This window comes from Aspergillus undulatus (assembly GCF_047715775.1).
Source record: "Aspergillus undulatus strain CBS 261.88 unplaced genomic scaffold BDV17scaffold_28, whole genome shotgun sequence".
Classification (NCBI taxonomy): Eukaryota; Fungi; Ascomycota; class Eurotiomycetes; order Eurotiales; family Aspergillaceae; genus Aspergillus; species Aspergillus undulatus.
Window position 1 is genome coordinate 270,387 of NW_027396632.1, and position 21,221 is coordinate 291,607.

Below are 21,221 nucleotides of genomic sequence, written 5' to 3' on the forward strand. Positions count from 1 at the left end.
ACGGATCTCATACGCGGTGCGTGATCGACAGTGAGGTGGATCTAGGCGAAGGATACTGAGCTTCAAGCTCCGCGAATGGGAGGTTTCTGGAAAAGTGCCATCATCAATGTAGCTAGCATTTCACATGTGGTTTGGGCTGGGACTCTGTTCATACCTTTGACTTTGCGACGCCTGCACTCCGCGTTTCTCCCGATAACATTCTTTCCATAGTTACACTTGCTCAGCATCAGGCCAGTTTGAACGGCCATACATACTTACTTCTTCCTGTCTTTGTTTATCCAGGAACCCGTAATCATAATATCGAATCGCAATGGCGCAAAACACGTTTGCGACCGCTCACCCGTCGAACGGGACCGCTACGAGCAATGAAGCAATTGAGCGGGACATCAGAGAGATCTGTGCAGAGGTGCTGCGCCGGCCGGTGGGAAAGGTCAAGCTGGACAGGTCTTTTGTCGCACAGGGAGGAGACTCTCTGCTGGCGATCAAGTTGATGGCGCGCTGCGGGGAGGCGGGGTATACCATCACTATCAACGACATGCTCCAGGCGACGAGCATCCGGAATTTGTGCCAGTCTGTCAACCGATCAGAGGGCACCACTAGCTCACCACCGGCCCTCGATGGGCCTGCAAAGAGCGAGGAGATGCCGACAACACCACCCTTGACCGGTGCGCAGAAGCTGTATGCGTCGTTGCAGGCTTGGGATATTAGGTTGTTCCAGCTTAAAAGCGACATCACCGAATCGACCCTCTCTACGGCGCTGAATTCGCTGGTCAGCCGCCACTCCATCCTCCGAGCGGAGCTCGCAAGAGAGGCTGAAAATGCTGAATCGAAACTTACCTACGACACCGCCCACGAATCATTCGCAGCTCGAACGATCGAAATCCCCGCAACAATTGAAGACGTGGAGAAGGAATGCACGAGAACGGATGTTGAGGAGAAGAAGGAGAAGGGGCGTCTGTTTGCTGCGACGATGTTTGTCCAGCAGGGCACATGCTTCGCCCGCTATCTCCGGCTCGACATTCACCGCGCCATTGTTGACGCGTCCTCTTGGAACATCCTGCAACAAGATCTCGACCACGCGCTACTTGGAAATACACTGGCACCCGAGCGGTCGGAAAGCCACTTCAGATCTTGGGCGCAGTCGCAAGCCGGCAAGGACGGAAGAAATCCGGAATCGAGACTCCAAACGAATGGAGACGAACACACAAACGGCCAAACGAATGGCCAGTCAAACACACGTGGAATTGATGGAGAGGGGACGGAGGTTTGGGGAGACTTGGCTGTGCTCGAAACAGATGCGGCGGGTCTAGGAAGGTTGGAGGATGAAGACATCCATGCTGTTATGCGCACTCTGCCGGAAGATTTCATCATCGCGGCGCTCTTCGATGCAGTTGCGGGAGTGCGAAAGTCCTCTGGTGATGCTCTGGTATTCAACATCGTCTCAGACGGTAGGGTTGGCCCTGATCTATCGACAACTCTGGGGTGCTTCGATACCATCTCACGCCGAATCGTGAAAAGGGAACAGGACGATGGTGGGTTGGACTTTCTGCGAAGAGTCAAAGATATACGCATGGGACATCACTCGAGCACCCAGCTTGTCGCCCGGCGATGAGGAGTATGTCCTCGTTCACCTCGGGCAGCTTCCGACTTGGCCAGAATCACGAGCTCAGACTTTCCGTGAAGTCTCTCGGCATGACACGTTTAGAGCACTCCCCAGAGCGTGTGCGATATATGTGGAGCCGTTTTGGGAGCACAGGCAGCTGAGGCTTCGTCTGCGATCCCCGTCTGCAAAGTTGGGCCGGGTGCTTTTGGGCCAAATTGCAGGGACTTTCCGTGCTGCTTCGAAGGAGCTGATTGCCGAGTGCCAGATGAGCCAAGTTCAAGGAACCCTGAGCGACTTTCCGTTGATGAAGCTTACATATCCGGAACTTGACGACCTCGTCACAATCAAGCTCAAGGCTGTAACCGAGCATCCTCTGCGCGATATCGAAGCCGTGTTTCCTTGCACACCTCGACAGGAAGGCTTTCTTGTAGCTCAAGCGGTCTATCCAGATTTATACCAGTGTTCTTTCGTGGTGAAGTTGGATGCAGGAAATCCTGGAACCGAAATTGACCTCGAACGTCTACAAGAGGCCTGGGCTCGCCTTGTGGAGCGTCATCCCGCGCTTCGAACGACTTTCATAGAGAGCCCGAATCGTCCAGAGCATTTCGACCAGGTAGTCTTGAGGACGCAGGCGGGCCTGATACCATTCTTAGACAGCGTAAACCCCGAGTACGCTCAACAGCTGCCAACTCGACGTTCAGTGGTGTTCAAAAACTACGAGGCCACTCATCATGCGGCGCTCTGCCAGATTTCGCCCTCCTCGGTCCTGCTCCGTCTCGATATGTCGCACGCCGTTGTCGACGGGCAGTCTGCCCAGGTGCTGGTGCGAGACCTGGCCCAAATATACAGCAAGCAGAAGTTGAATAGCCGTGTCATGGCATACCAAGACTTTGTCAAATATCAAACACGTCTTCCATTAGAGGAGTCGAGGACCTACTGGTCAAATTACCTTTCAGGGGCCCAAGCCTCCCCTTTCCCGCTCTACGGCGACCCTCAGGGCCGCCAGAACCTCCGCACCGTCAGGTCTATATTGACCTTGGCTCGGATACTCTGGGAGATTTTTGCGGTAAGTTTAACGTCACTCCAGCTAACATTTGCCAGGTAGCATGGGCGCTAGTACTGAGGTCATATACCGGGTTGGAGGACGTCTGCTTCTCATACGCGACATCCGGGAGGGAAGCGCCCCTGAAAGGAATCAACAATACTGTCGGAGCTTTTCTCAATGCCGTCGTTTGTCGTGTAAAGATTCCCCCGACGGAAATAGTGTCACGAGTCTTGATGCAGGCCAAAAACGACTTCGTGGAGAGCTTGGCGCACCAGTACTTCTCTGCCGTGGATGATGCACAATCCGGAGACTTTGCGCGACTGAAGGGCAACACATTGATGTCCTGTCAGAGAAAAGTAGCATCGGAGCTAGCGGGATCTGGACTCGGATTTGAGCTGATCGATGCCACTAACCCTAACGATGTGAGTGACGCCATTGTCTACCACAGAAATAGTCTAACCGAGAGATCCAGTACGACATGTCGATCAACATACAGATTGGATCTGACGGCCTCGAGGTGATGGTTGATTATTGGCATTCGCGAATCGCTGAGCACACTGTGAAAAGCGTCGCCCAATCCTTCCGCCAAGCAATTCTCAGCATCGTCAGGGGGGAGAATGCTGCACTGGGAGAAATCGATATTATTACGCCCAACGAAATAGCCCAGCTTCGTGAATGGGCCAAGGACATCCCACCCGCTGTTGACTATCGCATTCATGACAAGGTCTATGAACAGCGGCTCCGCCAACCGGATGCTTGGGCTATTCAGGGCTGGGACGGGGAGCTGACCTATAAGGAATTAGACGACGTTGCCAACAAACTCGCGTCTTACCTTGTCAGCTTGGGCGTACAGCCCGAGACCAAGATCCCTATCTGCTTCGAGAAATCGAAGTGGGCTGTGATATCCCAATTGGCCATTCTCAAGGCTGGAGGCTGTGTCGTTCCTCTGGGACCCAAACAACCCGCGGCGAGGACTACTATCATCCTGAAGGACCTTCAGGCGACGATCGTCTTGACAACGTCAAGCCACGTGCCTAGATTCAACGACCTTGTCACCCATGCTGTTGTCGTTGACGAGGCCTTCATCGCTGGGTTACCATCCGCACAAATGGTATCCTCTTCAGCCACGGTCGACAACTCCGCATTCATCATCTACACGAGTGGCAGTACCGGTGTTCCGAAAGGTGTCGTCCTACCTCACTCGAGTCTTTGCACCAGCCTTCAACATATGGGGGCGAGGTTCCGGCTCACTCCAGACACACGAACCGTACAATTTTCGGCGTACACCTTTGATATCTCTATTCAAGACATCTATACTACGTGGCACTACGGCGGATGTCTTGTCATTATCTCGGAAGAAGATCGTATCAGCAACCTAGCTGCTGCTATGGTCAAATATCAAGTCAATACCGCTGGCCTTACATCAACGGTAGCCGGCCTCATCTATCCCCAGGACCTGCCCAACCTCAAGACCCTGGTACTGCTCGGAGAGGCTGTGAAGCCAGCTGTGGTGGATCAATGGATCGACTATGTTGCAGTCTTCAACGCTTATGGTCCGTCCGAGTGCTCAATGCAGGCTAGTATCAACCACCTCAGCCCGGGCTGTAATGCCCTGAACATCGGTCACGCCTTTGCGGGAGCCCTCTGGGTCGTTGACCCGAATGACTACAATCGTCTCGTCCCCATCGGAGCCCCCGGAGAATTGCTCATTGAAGGACCTCTCCAGGCTCGTGGCTATTTGAACGATCCGGTTAAGACCGCCGCTGCGTTTGTGTCTGACGCAGCGTGGATGATCAAAAACGGCTTTGGAGCTGGTCGACGTCTCTACAGGACTGGTGACCTCGTACAACAGAATCCAGACGGATCCATCACGTACATTGGCCGCCGAGATACGCAAATCAAGGTCCGCGGACAGCGTGTTGAGGTTGGTGAAATTGAGCATCACTTGCTGCAACAAGAGTCGGTTGTCGATGCAGCTATTATCTACCCTCGTCAGGGTCCGTGCCGGGACCGCTTGGTCGGCCTCTTGACATTGCGTGACTTCTTTACCGGCAAAAAGTCCGGCCAAGAAGTTGTGCCCGTACCAGCGGAGCGCCTACCTTTGACGAAGAGCCAAATGGCTGCCGTATCGGAAGAGCTCGCAAACAATGTCTCAGAACACATGGTCCCGAAGATCTGGATCCCGTTGGAAAGCATGATGCCCCAGAACGATTCTTCCAAACTCGACAGGAAGAAACTTGGGCAATGGCTGGAAGCGCTCGATGAGAGTTTCCTGGAAGCACTTACCAAATCCTCTGACGCTGCTGTTGAAGGTCGCGGACCCGAGACGCTTCAAGAGCGCCAGGTGCAGAATGCTTGGGCGGATGTGTTGCGCTTACCCATCGCTCAAGTTCCTGTCGAGCACAAGTCATTCCTTAGCATCGGAGGAGACTCCATAACTGCTATGCACGTTGTTTCCTGGTTACGGACGAGAGGAGTATCCGTGGGCGTGCGCGATGTCCTTGAGAGCAAGTCAGTTGCTCAGCTGGCGCAGACTGCAGTTGTAAAGGTTGGAAACCAAGGACATCCAGACGAGCTGTTCCCCCTATCAGCTGCCCAAAAGTGGTATTTCGACTCAATCGCCTCTACTGACAAACCTATTGAGGCTAGCAGTACTCTTCGGTACAACTCCAGCGTTTGCTTGGTGCTCCGTGAACCAGTTGAATTTTCGGTGGTGGCCCAGTCAATTTCTGCCCTCATATCGCGACACTCCGCGCTGCGGTCTCGATTCCAGGGCGACAGCCTCAAGGGGTGGCGGCAAGCGGTCGCCAGTGATACCGATGACTCTTGCGACGTGCAAAACCACACTGTGCGCAGTCAGCAAGACGCAGAAGCCATTTTCGCCAAAACTCAGGGCACGTTGAATCTGGAGCAAGGCCCTGTATTTTCCGCCCACAATGTCCAGGTTGAGGGTCCTGAACAAGCCCATCTGCTGTTCCTTACAGCTCATCGTCTGGTCGTTGACGATGCATCCTGGGATATCATTCGCCGTGATCTGAGTACCCTGCTACAAGGAAAGGAGCACTCGGAGCCCAGTCCACTGCCTTTCCACACCTGGACTAGGCTCCAGGCCGAGCAGACCCAAGAGCCAGAGGCGTCCGATTACCTAGCAAAAGTACCAGAGCCCAACTTTGACTACTGGGGCCTGGACGGCAGCGGCATTCACCAGGATGAAATCATGGAAAGTGTTGTTCTCGACAATTATGACATCAAGGCTCTATCTGAAGGTGCAAACAGACCCTTCCGCACGGAAACTGTCGAGCTACTCCTCGCTGCAATGTTCAAGTCCTTCCACGATAGTTTCCCTGGGCGCCAGACTCCTGCAATCTTTGAAGTCTCGCACGAACGCGATCCAGGTGACTCTGGGGTTGACGTCTCGAATACCGTTGGCTGTTTCACAAGCATGAAGCCGGTGTTCTTCTCCCTTGGCTCTGCGCCGAATAGTTTGGATATCGTCGCACAGACGAAAGATGCCAGACGCAGCGTCCCTGCCTCTGCTGCTAAGAGCCCTGCAGGTAGCCAGAGCATTGAGGTCCTTTTCCAATACTCGGATACTGCTTCTGAGGACTCCTGCCAAGTCTTCGGCGCAAGCACGATGTTTAGGCCAGACTCAATCGGCGAAGAGACACGCCGTCCGGCTATCTTCGAAATCAATGTCACTTCCTTCCATGAGGGACTGGGTATCGACTTTAGATTCAACCGCCATATGAAGCATCATGATAGAGTTCGCGACTGGGCCCGCTCATACATCAGATCCATAAGCACTCTCATTTCTGACCTCACCGCTGCAAAGCCTACTTTCACCGTCACGGACTTCCCGCTTCTGTACCTTACTCCTGAGACCCTTCGGCTGCTGCAAGACACCATTCTACCGGAGGCGGGCATCAGCCCTCAGGACGTCGCGGATATCTATCCGTGCTCGCCAATTCAACAGGGCATCCTGATGAGTCAAGTAAAATCTCCCTCGGAATACTATATCCAGCAATCATTCGAGATCCAGCCCACTTCGGCGGGCGCGGTCGATGTTCCTCGCCTTCTCGCAGCCTGGCAGATGTTGGTCAACCGTCACCCTATGCTCCGAACAATATTCGTTCGCTCTGCATCTGGTTCAAGCGATCGCATGTTTGATCAGGTCGTCCTCAAATCTCACCAGGCGGACGTGGCAAGTAAGCAGTGCAGCGAGGACGACCTGGCTGCTAACCTCGCTGTGAAGCCCGAGCTGGATGAACGACATGTTGGCAAACGGATGGGACATAAGCTCACAATATACTCTACATGCTCCGGTCGAACATTTGGTCAGATCGTCGTGAGCCATGCTCTGGTGGATGCTTCCTCCCTTATGATTATCCAGACAGAGCTCGCTCAGGCTTACGATGGCAAGCTTGCTCTTGATAGCGCTGGTCCGGCATACAATAGCTACATCTCCTACCTGCAGAAGACACCTGCAGATGAGGCCTTAGAATACTGGAAGACGCGACTCGCTGACGCTGAACCTTGCTACTTGCCAGCTCTGACTGAAGACGGAGCACAGCCCGTCCAGGCTGAAGGTGCTACTGTGCGCGAGCCCCTTGAAACAGTCTGTGTTGATATCGACTGTGTTGAGAAACTGCACACATTCAGCGAAACGCATGGTGTCACAACTGCCAACATTTTCCAGCTCGTCTGGGCTCTAGTCCTCGCACAATATACCGGATCTAACGTCTCCTTTGGCTACCTTTCCAGTGGTCGCGATGTTCCGGTCAAGGAGGTCCAACAGATGGTCGGGCCCCTTATCAACATGATGGTGACCCATATAAAACTAGACCCCGAGGCCAGCCCTCAAAGCATGCTCAGACAGATCCAAGACAGCTTCTTCGATAGCTTCAACTACCAACGCGCACCACTTATTGAGATCTGGCACTCTCTTCAGCTTCAGGGCAAGAGCTTGTTCAACACTGCGCTCTCGTATCGCCATGTCGTCTCCCCAGAGAAAGAGCAGCTCGGTCTAGCATTGGAACAGATTGTTGGTGAGGATCCGACCGAATACGATGTAACGGTCAGTGTGTTCGCGTCCGCAGACAGGATCGCTGCCTCCCTTCAATATTCGCCTAGCTTCTTGTCCCAGGGTAGTGCCCATCGATTGTTGGATTGCGTGCAGGAGGGCGTCCGCTCTCTTGTGAGCAGTGAGGAAACGCAGGTCAGGAGCCTCAACACCCTGACACAAAAGGATGTCCAACAGGTTCGCACATGGAATGACAAGATTCCTGCCGTTGACGGACATCATCTTGTCCATGATTTGTTCAAACAACAGCGAACTCTCCGACCGAACGACACCGCCGTATCTGCTTGGGACGGCAACTTGACCTATCAACAACTGGACGACATGTCGAATATCCTGAGTCATCACCTAGTGAGTGAGCTCGGAGTTGGTCCTGACGTTATGGTTGCTCTCTGCCTGGACAAATCGCGGTGGGCGATCGTTGCTCAGCTCAGTGTCCTCAAGGCTGAAGGCGTGGTTGTCTCAATCAATCCGAAGCACCCCACACAGCGCCTGGAGCACATCCTCAAAGATATTGATGCGAAAGCCATGTTGACCTCGGAGCAATACGCCTTCCGCTTCACGAGTCTCGTTCCTCATGTCTTGACTATGGGCGAGTCGCTACTCTCCAGCCTTCCTTCACAGTCAATGCCGCCAGTCACAAAAGCCAGCCCCGATAATGCTGCTTTCGTCATCTATACATCTGGTAGTACGGGGTTGCCTAAGGGAGTTGTCCTAACCCATCTCTCCCTTTGCTCCAGCTTCCGTGCCCACGGCAAGGCCTATGGAATGTCCCCGAGCACTCGATCCCTCCAATTTGCAGCGTATACTTTCGATGCCAGTATCAGTGACATCTGGAGTACTATATCGCACGGAGGATGTGTCTGTGTGATTTCGGAAGAGGAGCGAATGAATAACCTTCAAGGCGTCATCGAGGCCTACGGTGTTACCCACGCTCAGGTTACTCCAACTGTCGCTGGCCTGTTGGACATCTCAAGCATCAAGTCTCTTACGACACTTATCCTCGGTGGTGAAGCCGTCAGAGAAGCCATGATCGAAGAATATGCCAAGGCAACGGGTCGGGTCAATGTAATCAACGGCTATGGACCCTCGGAGTGCTCAATTTACACTACCTGCAACGGCCCCTTGGTGGACAAGAAACAGGCGCTCAACATCGGCCGGCCACTTGTTGGAAGCGCTTGGGTAGTTGCGAATGACAGTATCTGCCCTGTCGGCGCCGTTGGAGAGCTCTGGGTCCAAGGTCCACTATTGGCCAGAGGATACCACAATGACGAGAAGAAGACGGCAGTGACCTTCGTCATGAACCCCAAGTGGGCGAAGACCGTGGGCCTGGAAGGCCACCGTTTCTACAACACAGGTGACCTCGTGCGCCAGGCCTGCAACGGTGATTTCATTTACCAGGCTCGAAAGGACTCCCAGGTCAAGATTCGCGGTCAGCGTGTTGAGGTCGGCGAAATCGAATATCGTGTCAAGAAGCTATTGCCATCTGTCAAGAGCCTTGTGGCTAGCTTGGTCACCCCCAGTGGAAGCTCTTCCAGCTTGGTGATTGCTGTTGCGATGGAGCTAGACGAGCCGCTGCTTCAGCGTCACCTCTTGTCTGACCCGACGCATGAGATTCTCCTCCCCAGTGCACCTCATCTTAAGTGGGAATTCAGTCAGTTGCATGCTGCTCTCTCCGAGGTTCTACCTTCTTACATGCTCCCGCGACTCTTCGTCCCCGTGGTCCAACTCCCGCACACAGCATCTAGCAAGCTGGACCGTCGCGCAATCAAGCAGCTGTTAGAAAGCCTGCCCGAGGATGTTCTCTCCCAGTACTCGCTCTCCGAAAGTACAACTGTCGCCCCCACAACCGAAATGGAGACAAAATTGCAGTCTCTATGGGCTACCGTTCTCAACATTGATCTGGACCGCGTAGGTGTACAAGATCACTTCCTCCACTCAGGAGGCGATTCTTTTACCGCGATGCGACTCGTCTCAGCGGCGAATGCTGCCCAGATCCCGATCACAGTTGCAGACATTTTCCGCTTCCCGAAGTTGAAGGACATGGCCGCACACCTTGATGCTCAGGTGTCAAGCCGTCAAACTTCCGAGAATCTTCCTCAATTTGCCTTGTGGAAGGAGGGCCAGCAATCCGAGTCAGGGCCTACTCCGTCCGAGGAAGAGCTTCAGCGTGTTGCGAAACTATGTAACGCCTCGGTCGACGACATTGAAGATGTGTATCCGTGCACGCCGCTCCAAGAGGGTCTTATGGCTATTACTACCCAGCAACCAGGATCTTACATTGGCCGCTGGGTCTTCCGGGTCCGCGATTCCACTGACGTAAACGCCTTCAAGGGGGCTTGGTCAAGTCTTACTCAGAAAGCGCCCATACTGCGCACACGAATCGTACAAGGCAAGGAATCTGGTGCGCTGCAGGTGGTCGTCCGCGAGACACCTGTCTGGAGCGAAGGAACGAATTTGAAACAGTACCTGGATGCAGAACTTCAGCAGTCTTTTGCCTACGGCCAGCCCTTGGTTCGCCAGGCCGTCATTGAAGCCAGCAAGGATGAAAGGTACTTCTTCCTATCAGCACACCACAGCGCCTACGACGGGTACAGCTTGGGCAAACTCTTTGAGGCAGTGACACTTCTTTACGACGGACAAGACCTTCCCCCCACGCCATCATTCTCCCGTTTCATTTCCTATCTTGACGAACAAGACCAGGAGGCCGCCAAGTCCTTCTGGCGGTCCCAAATCGAGGGCGAGATTGGAGCGCCTTTCCCTTCGCTTCATCGCCCTTTGTACCGTCCCCAACCAACCAAGAAACTCAGCTCAAGTGTCGACGTCGGCGTCGTGAGCGGATCGAATACCCTGGCTTCTACTCTTAGGGCAGCGTGGGCATTGGCGGTCTCCGCATACGGCGGCAACGATGTTCTGTTCGGCGTCGCCCTATCTGGGCGAGCGGCGCCAGTTCCTGGAATTCTGGACATGCCAGCGCCGACTATTACAACCGTGCCTGTGCACGTACATATCAACCCCGAACAATCAGTCGACGATTATTTGGCCGCGGTCCACCAGCAGAGCGTCGACATGATTCCGTTCGAGCACACGGGTCTGCAGAATATCCGTCGCTACGTTGGTCACGAAATTGATCTCCCTCATCTCTTCGCTGTCCAGCCAGCCCGTGAACGTGAGAACTCCGTACAAGAGAAGCTGCTTTGTTACGAGCACGGACACGTCCCCGAGTTGAAGCTCGACGGCTATGCTCTTACCGTCGAGTGCATCACGAGCGATTCAGGTGACGGCGCCGTGACAATTGAGGCAAACTTTGATGAAGACATGATTTCTACTTTGCAGACCAAGAATCTACTAAGCCGATTCTCTCACATTGTATCGCAGCTCAACAAGGCCACCAGAACCCAAAGCCAGCAACAGATTCAAGACCTTGATCTTCTAAGCACGGAGGAGGCCACTCAACTGCTCAACTTCAACCGTGATATTCCTGGAGTTCAACAATCTCTCGTCCACGAACTGGTCTCGCAACATGTCTCGGCCAACCCTGATGTTCCCGCAGTCTGTTCGTGGGATGGTGATCTGACTCGCGGAGAGCTAGATCACCTGGCAAACAAGCTTGCTTTACATATTACTACTCTTGGTGTGCAACCAGAAACCATGGTTGCACTCTGTCTCGACAAGTCCAAGTGGGCGCTTGTCGCGAACCTCGCCGTCCTTAAGGCCGGTGGTGCAGTCGTACCCATCCGAGCTGATCCTATTCAACGCGTGCAGGATATTCTGGAACAGACTGGCATTACCACTATCTTGGCATCGGAGAGCTGTGTCTCGGCGCTTGAGGGACTCGCCCCCACCGTGTTGGCCATGAATGATGGACTGCTGCAGTCACTCCCAAGCCCTTCGGGACAAGTAATCTCGAATGTCACCCCTTCAAATGCCGCTTTCGTCATCTTTACTTCTGGGTCCACTGGAAAGCCAAAGGTGAGTTTTAGACCTCGTGCACGAGATCCAATCGAACCGTAACTGACTTTTCCTAGGGCGTTGTTCTTGAGCATGGCGCTATGTCAACTAGCATGCAGTCGCACGGTGCGACATTCGGTATGAATGCGCAGACTCGTGCTTTCAACTTTGCGCATTTCACATTCGACATCTCCCTTCATGATATCATCTCAACCCTGCAGTTTGGTGGCTGTGTCTGCCTGCCATCAGACCAAGAGCGAGTCAACGACATGGCTGGCGCGATGCGAAGAATGGGAGTGAATTACTCGTTCCTCCCGCCTCGAGTTATCCATACGATCAAGCCATCCGATGTCCCCGGTCTCAAGACTCTCGTTGTTGGTGGTGAGGCTGTGCAAGCAGAACACTTGGAGCCGTGGCTGGATGGCGTTCGCGTCTTCAACGCATACGGACCTGCCGAATGCTGCATCGCATCTACTTGCAATGAAGTCGCTGATCGGACGCAAGTGCCAAACATTGGCCATGCCATTGCGGGTGGCCTATGGGTGGTCGATGAAAATGACTATAACCGCCTTCTTCCTCTTGGCGCGGTAGGAGAGCTCCTGATCGAGGGTCCCTTACTTGCGAGAGGCTACCTTAACGACCCAGTCAAGACTGCTGGTGCCTTTATCACCAACCCTGCCTGGATCTCTCAATACAACATGCATGACCACACCAGAGACGCGCAACCCATCGAGCGTCGTATGTACCGAACAGGTGACCTGGTACGCCAGATGGAAGATGGATCGCTCACGTATGTCGGACGAAGCGACGGTCAAGTGAAGATCCGAGGCCAGCGGGTCGAGATTGGAGAAATCGAACACCACGTCTCTGAGCACCCAGCCGTGGTAGAGAACGTAATGGTCTATCCTCGCCGCGGCCCAGCACAATCCCAGCTTGTGGGAATCTTGACCTTGCACGACTTCATCTACCCTACACCTACGGAGGATATCCAGCCAACAGCCCTCGACCAGCTACCTCACGCCCTGGAACGAGCCTTCTCTGTTCGCGAGCATCTTCACTCATGCGTACCTGAGTATATGATCCCCAACTACTGGGTATCTCTTACCTCGATGCCGCACAACACCTCCGACAAGATTGATCGCCGCCGACTCACGCAGTGGCTGGAAACAATGGACGCCGAGCACTTTGAAGCGATTACCCAGAGCCGTTCCGAGGATTCGACAACTGCAGCTACTCCCGAGGAAAGCAGCATCCAGGCTGTCTGGGCCGATGTGCTCCATGTCCCCGTGGAGAATGTGTCATTGAACCGCCCATTCCTGAGTGTGGGTGGAGACTCAGTCACGGCCATGCAAGTGGTCACTCGATGCCGCACCAAGCACTCCGTCTATGTGACTGTGCGCGACGTACTGCAGAGCGATTCCATCTCCCAGTTGGCCAAGAAGGCAGTGGTTAAGAATACGAGTGCCGATGTCGACAGCCAACCGTCTTCAACCTCGAACGCTGAACCCATACGCACCACCAAAGCACCCGCCTTCGATATTGACTCCAACGACTTGTCTAAGCTCGAGACCGAGGTCTTGCCGCGTATCGGTCTCAACGGCCTGTCAGAAGTCGAGAGTATCTACCACTGCTCCCCCATTCAGCAAGGTATCCTGATGAGCCAGATCAAGGACCCTAGCACATATCAAGTCCGACAGGCTGGTGAAATAGGAGCCACTGGTTCTTCTCCTGTTGATATCAACCGGCTATTAAGGGCATGGGAGTCGGTCGTCAAGCGTCACGCTATCTTGCGCACCCTCTTTGTTCCCAGCCCATCTGGGCAGGAACTGTTCTACCAGGTCGTATTGAGGGACTACATTCCGAGGACGCCAGTTCTGGAATCGCAAGATGCCGACAGTTTCCTTGCTTTGTTTGAGCAATCTCAACGTCCGAGCTATGGACCTGCTCAGCCGCCTTACCAGCTTACACTGGCTCAATCTTCAAACGGTCAGGTTTACGCTCAGGTCGATGTTAACCACGTTCTCATGGACGCTTCCTCCATGGAGCTGATTCTGAACGACCTCATGTTGGCTTACGATAATTCACTTTCTATCTCGCCTGCTCCGTCATATGGCACCTACGTCTCGTTCTTGCAGCAGAACTCTGAGGCAGATTCCATCAACTATTGGACGAAGCGCCTCGCCAATGCAGAGCCGTCATACCTTGCACCATCCTCTGAGATTACTGCGGAAAAGCCATCGCTGAAGAGCGTGTCCGTTGAGATGGACGACATCAAGCCTCTGCACAAATTTAGGGACACTCACGGGGTCATTGCCCAACTGGCCTGGGCTGTCGTTCTGTCCAGGTATATCGGCTCTCGCGACGTGATATTTGGCTACTTGTCGAACGGCAGAGATGCCCCAATTGCAGGAATCGACGAGATGGTCGGGCCAATGATCAATCTCATGGTGACGCGAATCCAAATCGCGACCTCAGGAACTACGGTTGCGCAAGCCGCGAAGCAGGTTCAGGGGAATTTCCTGGACGCTTTCAGTCACCAAAGAGCCTCTCTAGGGGATATCCAGCACGCACTGCATCTTTCCGACCGCAGCCTCTTCAATACAACCATGGTCTACAAGCCCAGGGCTATCGGTGCCCAAGACAAGAGAAGCTTGGAGATAAAGAGTCTTGCTGCGGAAGATCCCAGTGAATACGATGTCCAAATCAAGATCGTCACCGATGACAAGAGCCTATCGCTTGATCTTGAATATCCCAGTACGTTCATGAACGATGAATTTGCCCGACGCCTGCTCGGTACCCTAAACTGCGCTCTCGCTTCCATCGCTGCAGACCCTGAAGCGGCCATTGACGATCTCGACGTTATGCCGACTGTGGACGTTGAATTGCTTCATGGCTGGAACTCTACAGTGCCAGAAACTGTTCCGGGCAGCGTTCATGACAAGATCCATCAGCAAGCCCTCGCTCAGCCTACCCGCCAAGCAGTATGCGGTTGGGACGGTGAGCTGACCTACGGCGAGCTTACCGATTTGACCGACCGGCTTTCTCAGCACTTGAGAAGTCTAGGAGTCCATGAAGAGGTCATGGTTGGTCTTTGCTTTGATAAGTCCATGTGGACTGTGGTTTCCATGCTTGCAGTGCTGAAGTCCGGTGGTGTCGTGGTGCCATTGGGCGTCCAGTTGCCCGAGCAGCGTCTCCATCATATCCTAAGGGAGACCAGCGCACCAGTTGTCTTGACTATGGAAAGGCATGCTTCCAAGTTCTCGAGTGTGCCATCCGCCAAGGTGCTCAACGTTGACAGTGCGCTTGTGGCGTCGCTGCCTCCCTTGGCTCACCCGATCGATAGCCCAAGCTTGACTTCCGACAGTGCCGCCGTGGTGATCTATACTTCCGGCTCCACTGGTACACCCAAGGGTGTTGTTCTGACTCACGGCTCGATTTCTACAAGTATGCAGAGCCACGGAGCCAAGCTCAATATGGGAACTAGTACAAGGACTTTGCAGTACTCCGCCTACGTGTTCGATCTCAGTCTTCTGGATGTTCTCTCGACACTCCGATTCGGCGGTTGCGTCTGTGTCGTCTCGGAAGAGGACCGCGTCGACATCAGCAACCTCACTGCAAAGATGGAAGCCATGAGTGCCAACCTTGCTGTTCTCACCCCGACTGTCGCCGGACTCATCGACCCTAAGACTGTGCCTACCCTATCCACCCTGGTGCTAGCTGGAGAGGCTGTTGCGCCCAGTGCCGCCGAAACTTGGTCACCGCACGTCACTCTATTCAACGGATACGGACCAGCCGAATGTACCATTCTTGCGACTGCCAACGGACCAATCGTCAAGAAAGAGAAAGCACCCAGTGTTGGCACTGCCCTTTCTGGCGCGATCTGGGTCGTTGATACCGAGGATCACAACCGCCTCACACCGATTGGGGTCATTGGTGAGCTCCTGATTTCCGGACCTCTTGTGGCTCGCGGCTACCTCAATGATCCTGAGCGGACCTCGCAGTCATTCGTGAAGGACCCCGCATTTATTTCCAAGTATGGCTTCCATCCTTGGGCCGGAAAGACAATGTACAAGACCGGTGATCTCGTCCGACAGGATCCCGCAGATGGGTCCATTACATAGGTCGGCAGAGCAGACGGTCAAGTCAAGATCCGCGGGCAGCGTGTCGAGGTCGGAGAGATTGAGCACTGGGTCCGGCGACACTTTGACACGCAAACCGTTGCCGCCGACCTTGTCAGGTCCAACTCTGGCGATGCGACGCTGGTTGCGACTATCGAGTTGCAGAAAGATCAGTCAGAGAACGCAACTACCTTCTTGGACGTGACAGAGAGCTTGAAGGAATCGCTTCTCCAGCTACAGGGTGCTCTTGTCAACGCCTTGCCGTCTTACATGGTGCCATCCAAGCTCATTCCGGTCAGGAACATGCCGCTTACTGCGTCTGGGAAGCTTGACCGGAGATCTCTTCGCGGTCTACTGGAAGGCCTGATGGATGAGGAGCTCTCACACTATAGCCTGGCTGACAGTGCTCATGTTTCTCCATCAACCGAGACTGAATGCCGCCTGGCCAGCCTCTGGGCGGAAGCACTCGGTACGAAGCAAGTCGGCGCTAATGCTCATTTCTTCCGCGTTGGTGGCGACTCGGTGACAGCTATGCGCTTGGTGGCTCTTGCTCGAGCTGCTCAGCCTTCCATCTCATTATCTGTGGGAGACATCTTCAAGCATCCAGTCCTCTCTGGGATGGCTCACGCCATTGATAACACCCACCATGCAGAGGACGCCGAGCCGGAAGCTGATGCAGCGCCGTTCTCTCTGTGGGTGAACAACAAAAATAACAAAGAGAAGCACCTTCGGGGCATAGCCTCCCAGTGCAATGTTGCTGCAGATGCCATTGAAGACGTATATCAATGTACCCCATTACAAGAGGGTCTCATGACCATCACGGCTCAACATCCTCAAGCCTACACTAGTCGCTGGGTCTTCCGGTTGGATGCGAGTGTTGACACTACTCAATTCCGTGAGGCTTGGAGGGAATTGTTCGAACGCACTCCCATCCTACGCACTCGCATCGTTCAAGATTCAACGACCGGTGGAATGCAGGTGGTCGTTAGGGATGACATGCTTTGGAACGACGTTCATTCCGAAGTTCAATCTTTCATCAAACGTGACTCTGCCCTTCCTATGGGCTTCGGCGACCCGTTGATGAGATTCGCAGTTGTTACTCACGGAGAAGCGCGATTCTTCGTATGGACCGCCCACCACAGCACCTACGATGGGTGGACTGCGAGGAAGCTGATGGAGGCTGCCTTCGCAATCTACACCAACAGCGATATGCCATCATTCCTTCCATTCACCCGCTTCGTGCAGTATCTCGAGTCGAGCTCCATTGAGAAGACCCGTGACTATTGGCAATCCCAGCTTCAAGGCGGAGTCGGACCAAGCTTCCCAGAGTCTCCGAAGAATTACTCTCCAAGACCGGTAGAGAGCCTATCCCGTACAATTACTGCCAGCCACAGCGGTGACTTTACGGTGTCAACTCTCTTGAGGGCTACGTGGGCTTTGATCCTAGCACAGGAGACTGGAAGCCAGACAGTCGGATTCCCGACTGCTCTTTCGGGTCGTACGGCTCCAGTTTCAGGTATCCTCAATGTCATGGGTCCTACTATCACGACTGTTCCGATTCGCGTTTCCTTAGATGGCAAACAGAGTCTTTCGACCTACCTCGCATCTGTGCAGCGACAGGCAACGGACATGCTGCCATTTGAGCATACCGGTCTCCACAACATCAGTCAAATGGCTTCCGTCGCGCTCAACTTCCAGCACCTTTTCGTTGTCCAGCCTGCAGTCGAGCGCCTAGATCAGGGCAACTCCGGTTTCCAAGGAGTCACGCCTGTCCCATTCGAGACTTCGGGATTCCACAGTTACCCTCTGGTCGTTGAGTGCAGCACTAGCACGAACGGCACTGATAGCTCCGTTGACTTGCAATTCCAATTTGATCCCGCGGTTCTGTCTGCGGACAAAGCCAAGTCCATGGTTGAGTGCTTTAGCCATGTTTTCACCCAACTCCAAAACGTGGCTACTGGTCGCCAAAGTGAGTCTTTGGTTGGCGAAGTCAGCTTCATCACGCCGGAAGATCTCCAGCGCATTCAGACGTGGAACCGATTTGACGACAAAATGGCCGTTTCTGATGCATGCATTCACGATCTCGTCCATCAGCAGCTTCAGTCCCGTCCTGCCGCACAAGCTGTTTGTGCGTTTGATGGAAATATCACTTATCAAGAACTGGATGACCTCGCTTCTCGACTAGCCTCCCATCTCACCAGCCTCGGTGTTGGTCCTGAAGCAATGGTAGCAACCATCTTCGAAAAGACAAAATGGGCGGTTGTTACCTACCTGGCCATTCTCAAGGCTGGCGGTACCATCGTTCCCATCAATCATCAACACCCCAGGCAACGAGTTGAGGCATTGGTACAAAGCGTCGGTGCAAAGGTTGTCTTGACTTCTCAGGACACCGAACGCCTTGAAGGTCTCGTCCCCCACGTTCTGGAGGTGAACCAGAGTCTGCTTGTCCAACTCCCTCGCAGTGGCAGTGCTAATCCAACTGTACAATCTTCGGATCCCGCCTTTATCATTTTCACTTCCGGCAGCACCGGTATGCCCAAGGCTGTCGTGCTGCAACATGGCGCCATTGTCTCGAGTATGCTCAAAGGCCACGGATCGTTCTACGCCAGCCCCGAAACTCGAGCACTCCAGTTCTCTGCTTTCAACTTCGACATCAGTATCGCTGAAATATTCACAACGCTTTCCTTTGGTGGGTGCGTTTGCGTCATTTCGGAAGACGACCGTGTTAGCCGCCTTGCCGAAGCTATGGAGGAGGCTGCTGTCAATTTCGCCATCCTCACACCCACCATCGCCAGCCTGCTCAAGCCGGAGCAAGTCCCTAGTCTCAAGAAGATGCTTCTCGTCGGTGAGACTCTTAGGCCAGAGGTCGCAAAGCCGTGGATATCCAGCCACGTGAAGCTCTACAACGCGTACGGGCCAGCTGAATCTTCGATCCTGACTACCTACAGCAAGCGCATCACGGATGCTAGTCAGGCGCCTAATATCGGTTTCCCGTTGGCGTACAGCAATCTGTTCGTCGTCGACCCTTCCGACTACCATAAACTTCTGCCCGTCGGCATGGTTGGCGAGTTGCTTATCGAAGGCCCGCTACTGGCCCGTGGCTATCTTGGGGATGAGAAGAAGACGGCCCAGGCATTTGTCACTGATCCAGCCTGGCTACAACAATTCGACCTAGGCCCTGTCTCCAGAAGAAGATTTTACAGGACTGGTGACCTGGTACAGCAGAACCGGGACGGTTCACTCGTGTATATGGGCCGCCGCGATACGCAAGTCAAGATCCACGGCCAACGTGTCGAAATCGGAGAGATCGAATACTGGGTCAAGACGCAGTACCCCGGTGTGCGAGAAGTTGTAGCAAGTCTCTTCCGGCCCAGCGAGACGGAAGAAGCCGTCCTTGCTGTCGCAATGGAGGTACCGTCCAACTCGTCCGACACTACATCCCGTTTGCTGCCTGCTTCCGACAACTTACGGGAAGCTTTTGATGACCTTCGCCAAAAGTTACTCGATGTCCTCCCATCGTATATGGTTCCGCAATTGTATGTGCCGTTCGCGAAGCTACCACTCACGGATTCTGGCAAGCTCAACCGCCGAGCTACTTGGGAGGCCGTTCAGGAACTCTCCTCATGGTCGCAATACTTCCTTGTGAACGAAATCAAGGTGGCACCATCCACCAAGACCGAAAGTCTGCTGCAGGATCTTTGGGCTATAGCCCTGAAGGTTCCTGCTTCCTCGATTGGTGCAAAGGATGATTTCTTCCGCTCTGGTGGTGACTCCATCTCAGCCATGCGACTCGTCGCCAACGCCCGTGAACACGCCCAAATTTCTCTCAAGGTGGCAGACATCTTCCGTCATTCTATCCTTTGCGACATGGCGGCGATCATCGATCAGTCTCACCAAGACACCACTACTGCCGTGACAAAGTACGAGCCATTCTCCACACTGAGTGGCGGCGATCGCTGCCGCGCTTCCATCAAACCTCTTGTTTCTGTTCTTGGGGAGATCATTGACGCTGCTCCTACCACGGATCTTCAGTCTCTTGCGATTGCTACATCGCTGCGGGCCTCCCGTGATCTTATGGCCTACGTTAGTATTGATGGACAGGGCAGTGTCAACATTGCCCGGTGGAAGGCTAGTTGCATCGAATTGACCAAACACCACGACATTCTACGGACCGCTTATGTCTCCTATGAAGGGCGGTTCGTTCAAGTCGTGCTCCGAGAATACATCCCCGGTGTTACCCACTACCAGACAGACTCTGTTGAAGACTTTAGCAAAGAGCTGATTGCGAAGGACATGCACCGCCCTCCTCGACTTGGGCAGCCATTCCTTGAATTCGCGATCATAACGTCTCACAAGGAGAATCAGCACCGAATCCTGTTCCGTCTGAGCCACGCCGAGTACGATGCGATTGCATTGTCCTATTTCGTGAACACCCTTCAGGAGATCTACCAACGCCAGGCTGTGACCGAGTTTGTCAACTTCCCTCGCCACGTCTCCAACCTCGCCAACCAGAACATGAGCGCTAGTCGAGAATATTGGCGCGCACTCCTCGCAGGCTCCTCAATGACCGAGATCTCCACAAAATCTCAAACAAGGCGTCTACCATCCAGACAAATCTACCACGACGCACGAAGAGTGAGCATCAAGTCTCTCCCCGCCGGAATCACTCTATCAACCATCGTGCGTGCCGCCTGGGCATATACACTTGCCCATCACGCCAGCACACCCGACGTCATCTTCGGCGAAGTAGTCTCAGGCCGCAACGGCGACCCCAGCGCAGAAAAAGCAGCCGGATGCTGCGCAAACATGGTTCCCGTGCGCGCGTCGTTCAACTCCACCTGGAGGATCCGTGATCTTCTCCAGTCTGTCAAGCACCAGCTCATCTCCCGACTGCCGCACGAGACTCTCGGCTTCCGCGACATCATCCGGTCATGCACCGACATGCCGCCAGGTACGGTCTTCTCCTCGCTACTGAACCACCTCGACCAGGCATCCGAGTGGACGCTCGACCTCGATGACGGGAAGTACAACGTCTCTGTTGCGAAGACTGAGGGTGCCGGTGATGTCTCTGATGTCTCTGTTACTTCCACTGCGGGGGCTGAATACGTTGAGATTGCCATCGCCTACGTCGAGGACGGGATCAATGCCGAGGTTGCTGATAAACTTCTCGGTCGTCTTTGTGAGACCGTTGATATGTTTGTGAATGGGGATATGGACGCCCAATTGAGTCCGATTACTCTGCTGCCAGATGGTGTTCCTGGTCAGGCGGCAGCCAATGTGGGTCCGGAATTTGATGGAGACTTGGTTGATGCAAGCCTTGTTGTGTTTGAGCTCCTGAAAAAGGGTCATAAAGTGACAGTTGATGATGTTATTGCGCGAGGGTTGGGTGTCTCTGCGCTTTGATTTTGTTTTGCTTTATTCAGTACC

At 54.0% G+C, this 21,221-nt stretch overlaps 1 protein-coding gene across 1 annotated transcript; it reads left to right on the forward strand.

Moving 5' to 3' along the window:
* Positions 1 to 310: 310 nt before the first annotated feature.
* BDV17DRAFT_291936 (uncharacterized protein) lies at positions 311 to 21,197 on the forward strand (the record flags this gene model as incomplete). Its single annotated transcript, XM_073762255.1, has 6 exons — positions 311 to 1,448; positions 1,519 to 2,669; positions 2,705 to 3,070; positions 3,121 to 11,697; positions 11,754 to 15,742; positions 15,806 to 21,197. The coding sequence occupies 6 exons, from the start codon at positions 311 to 313 to the stop codon at positions 21,195 to 21,197; spliced, it is 20,613 nt and encodes a 6,870-aa protein (XP_073615026.1).
* Positions 21,198 to 21,221: the final 24 nt, after the last annotated feature.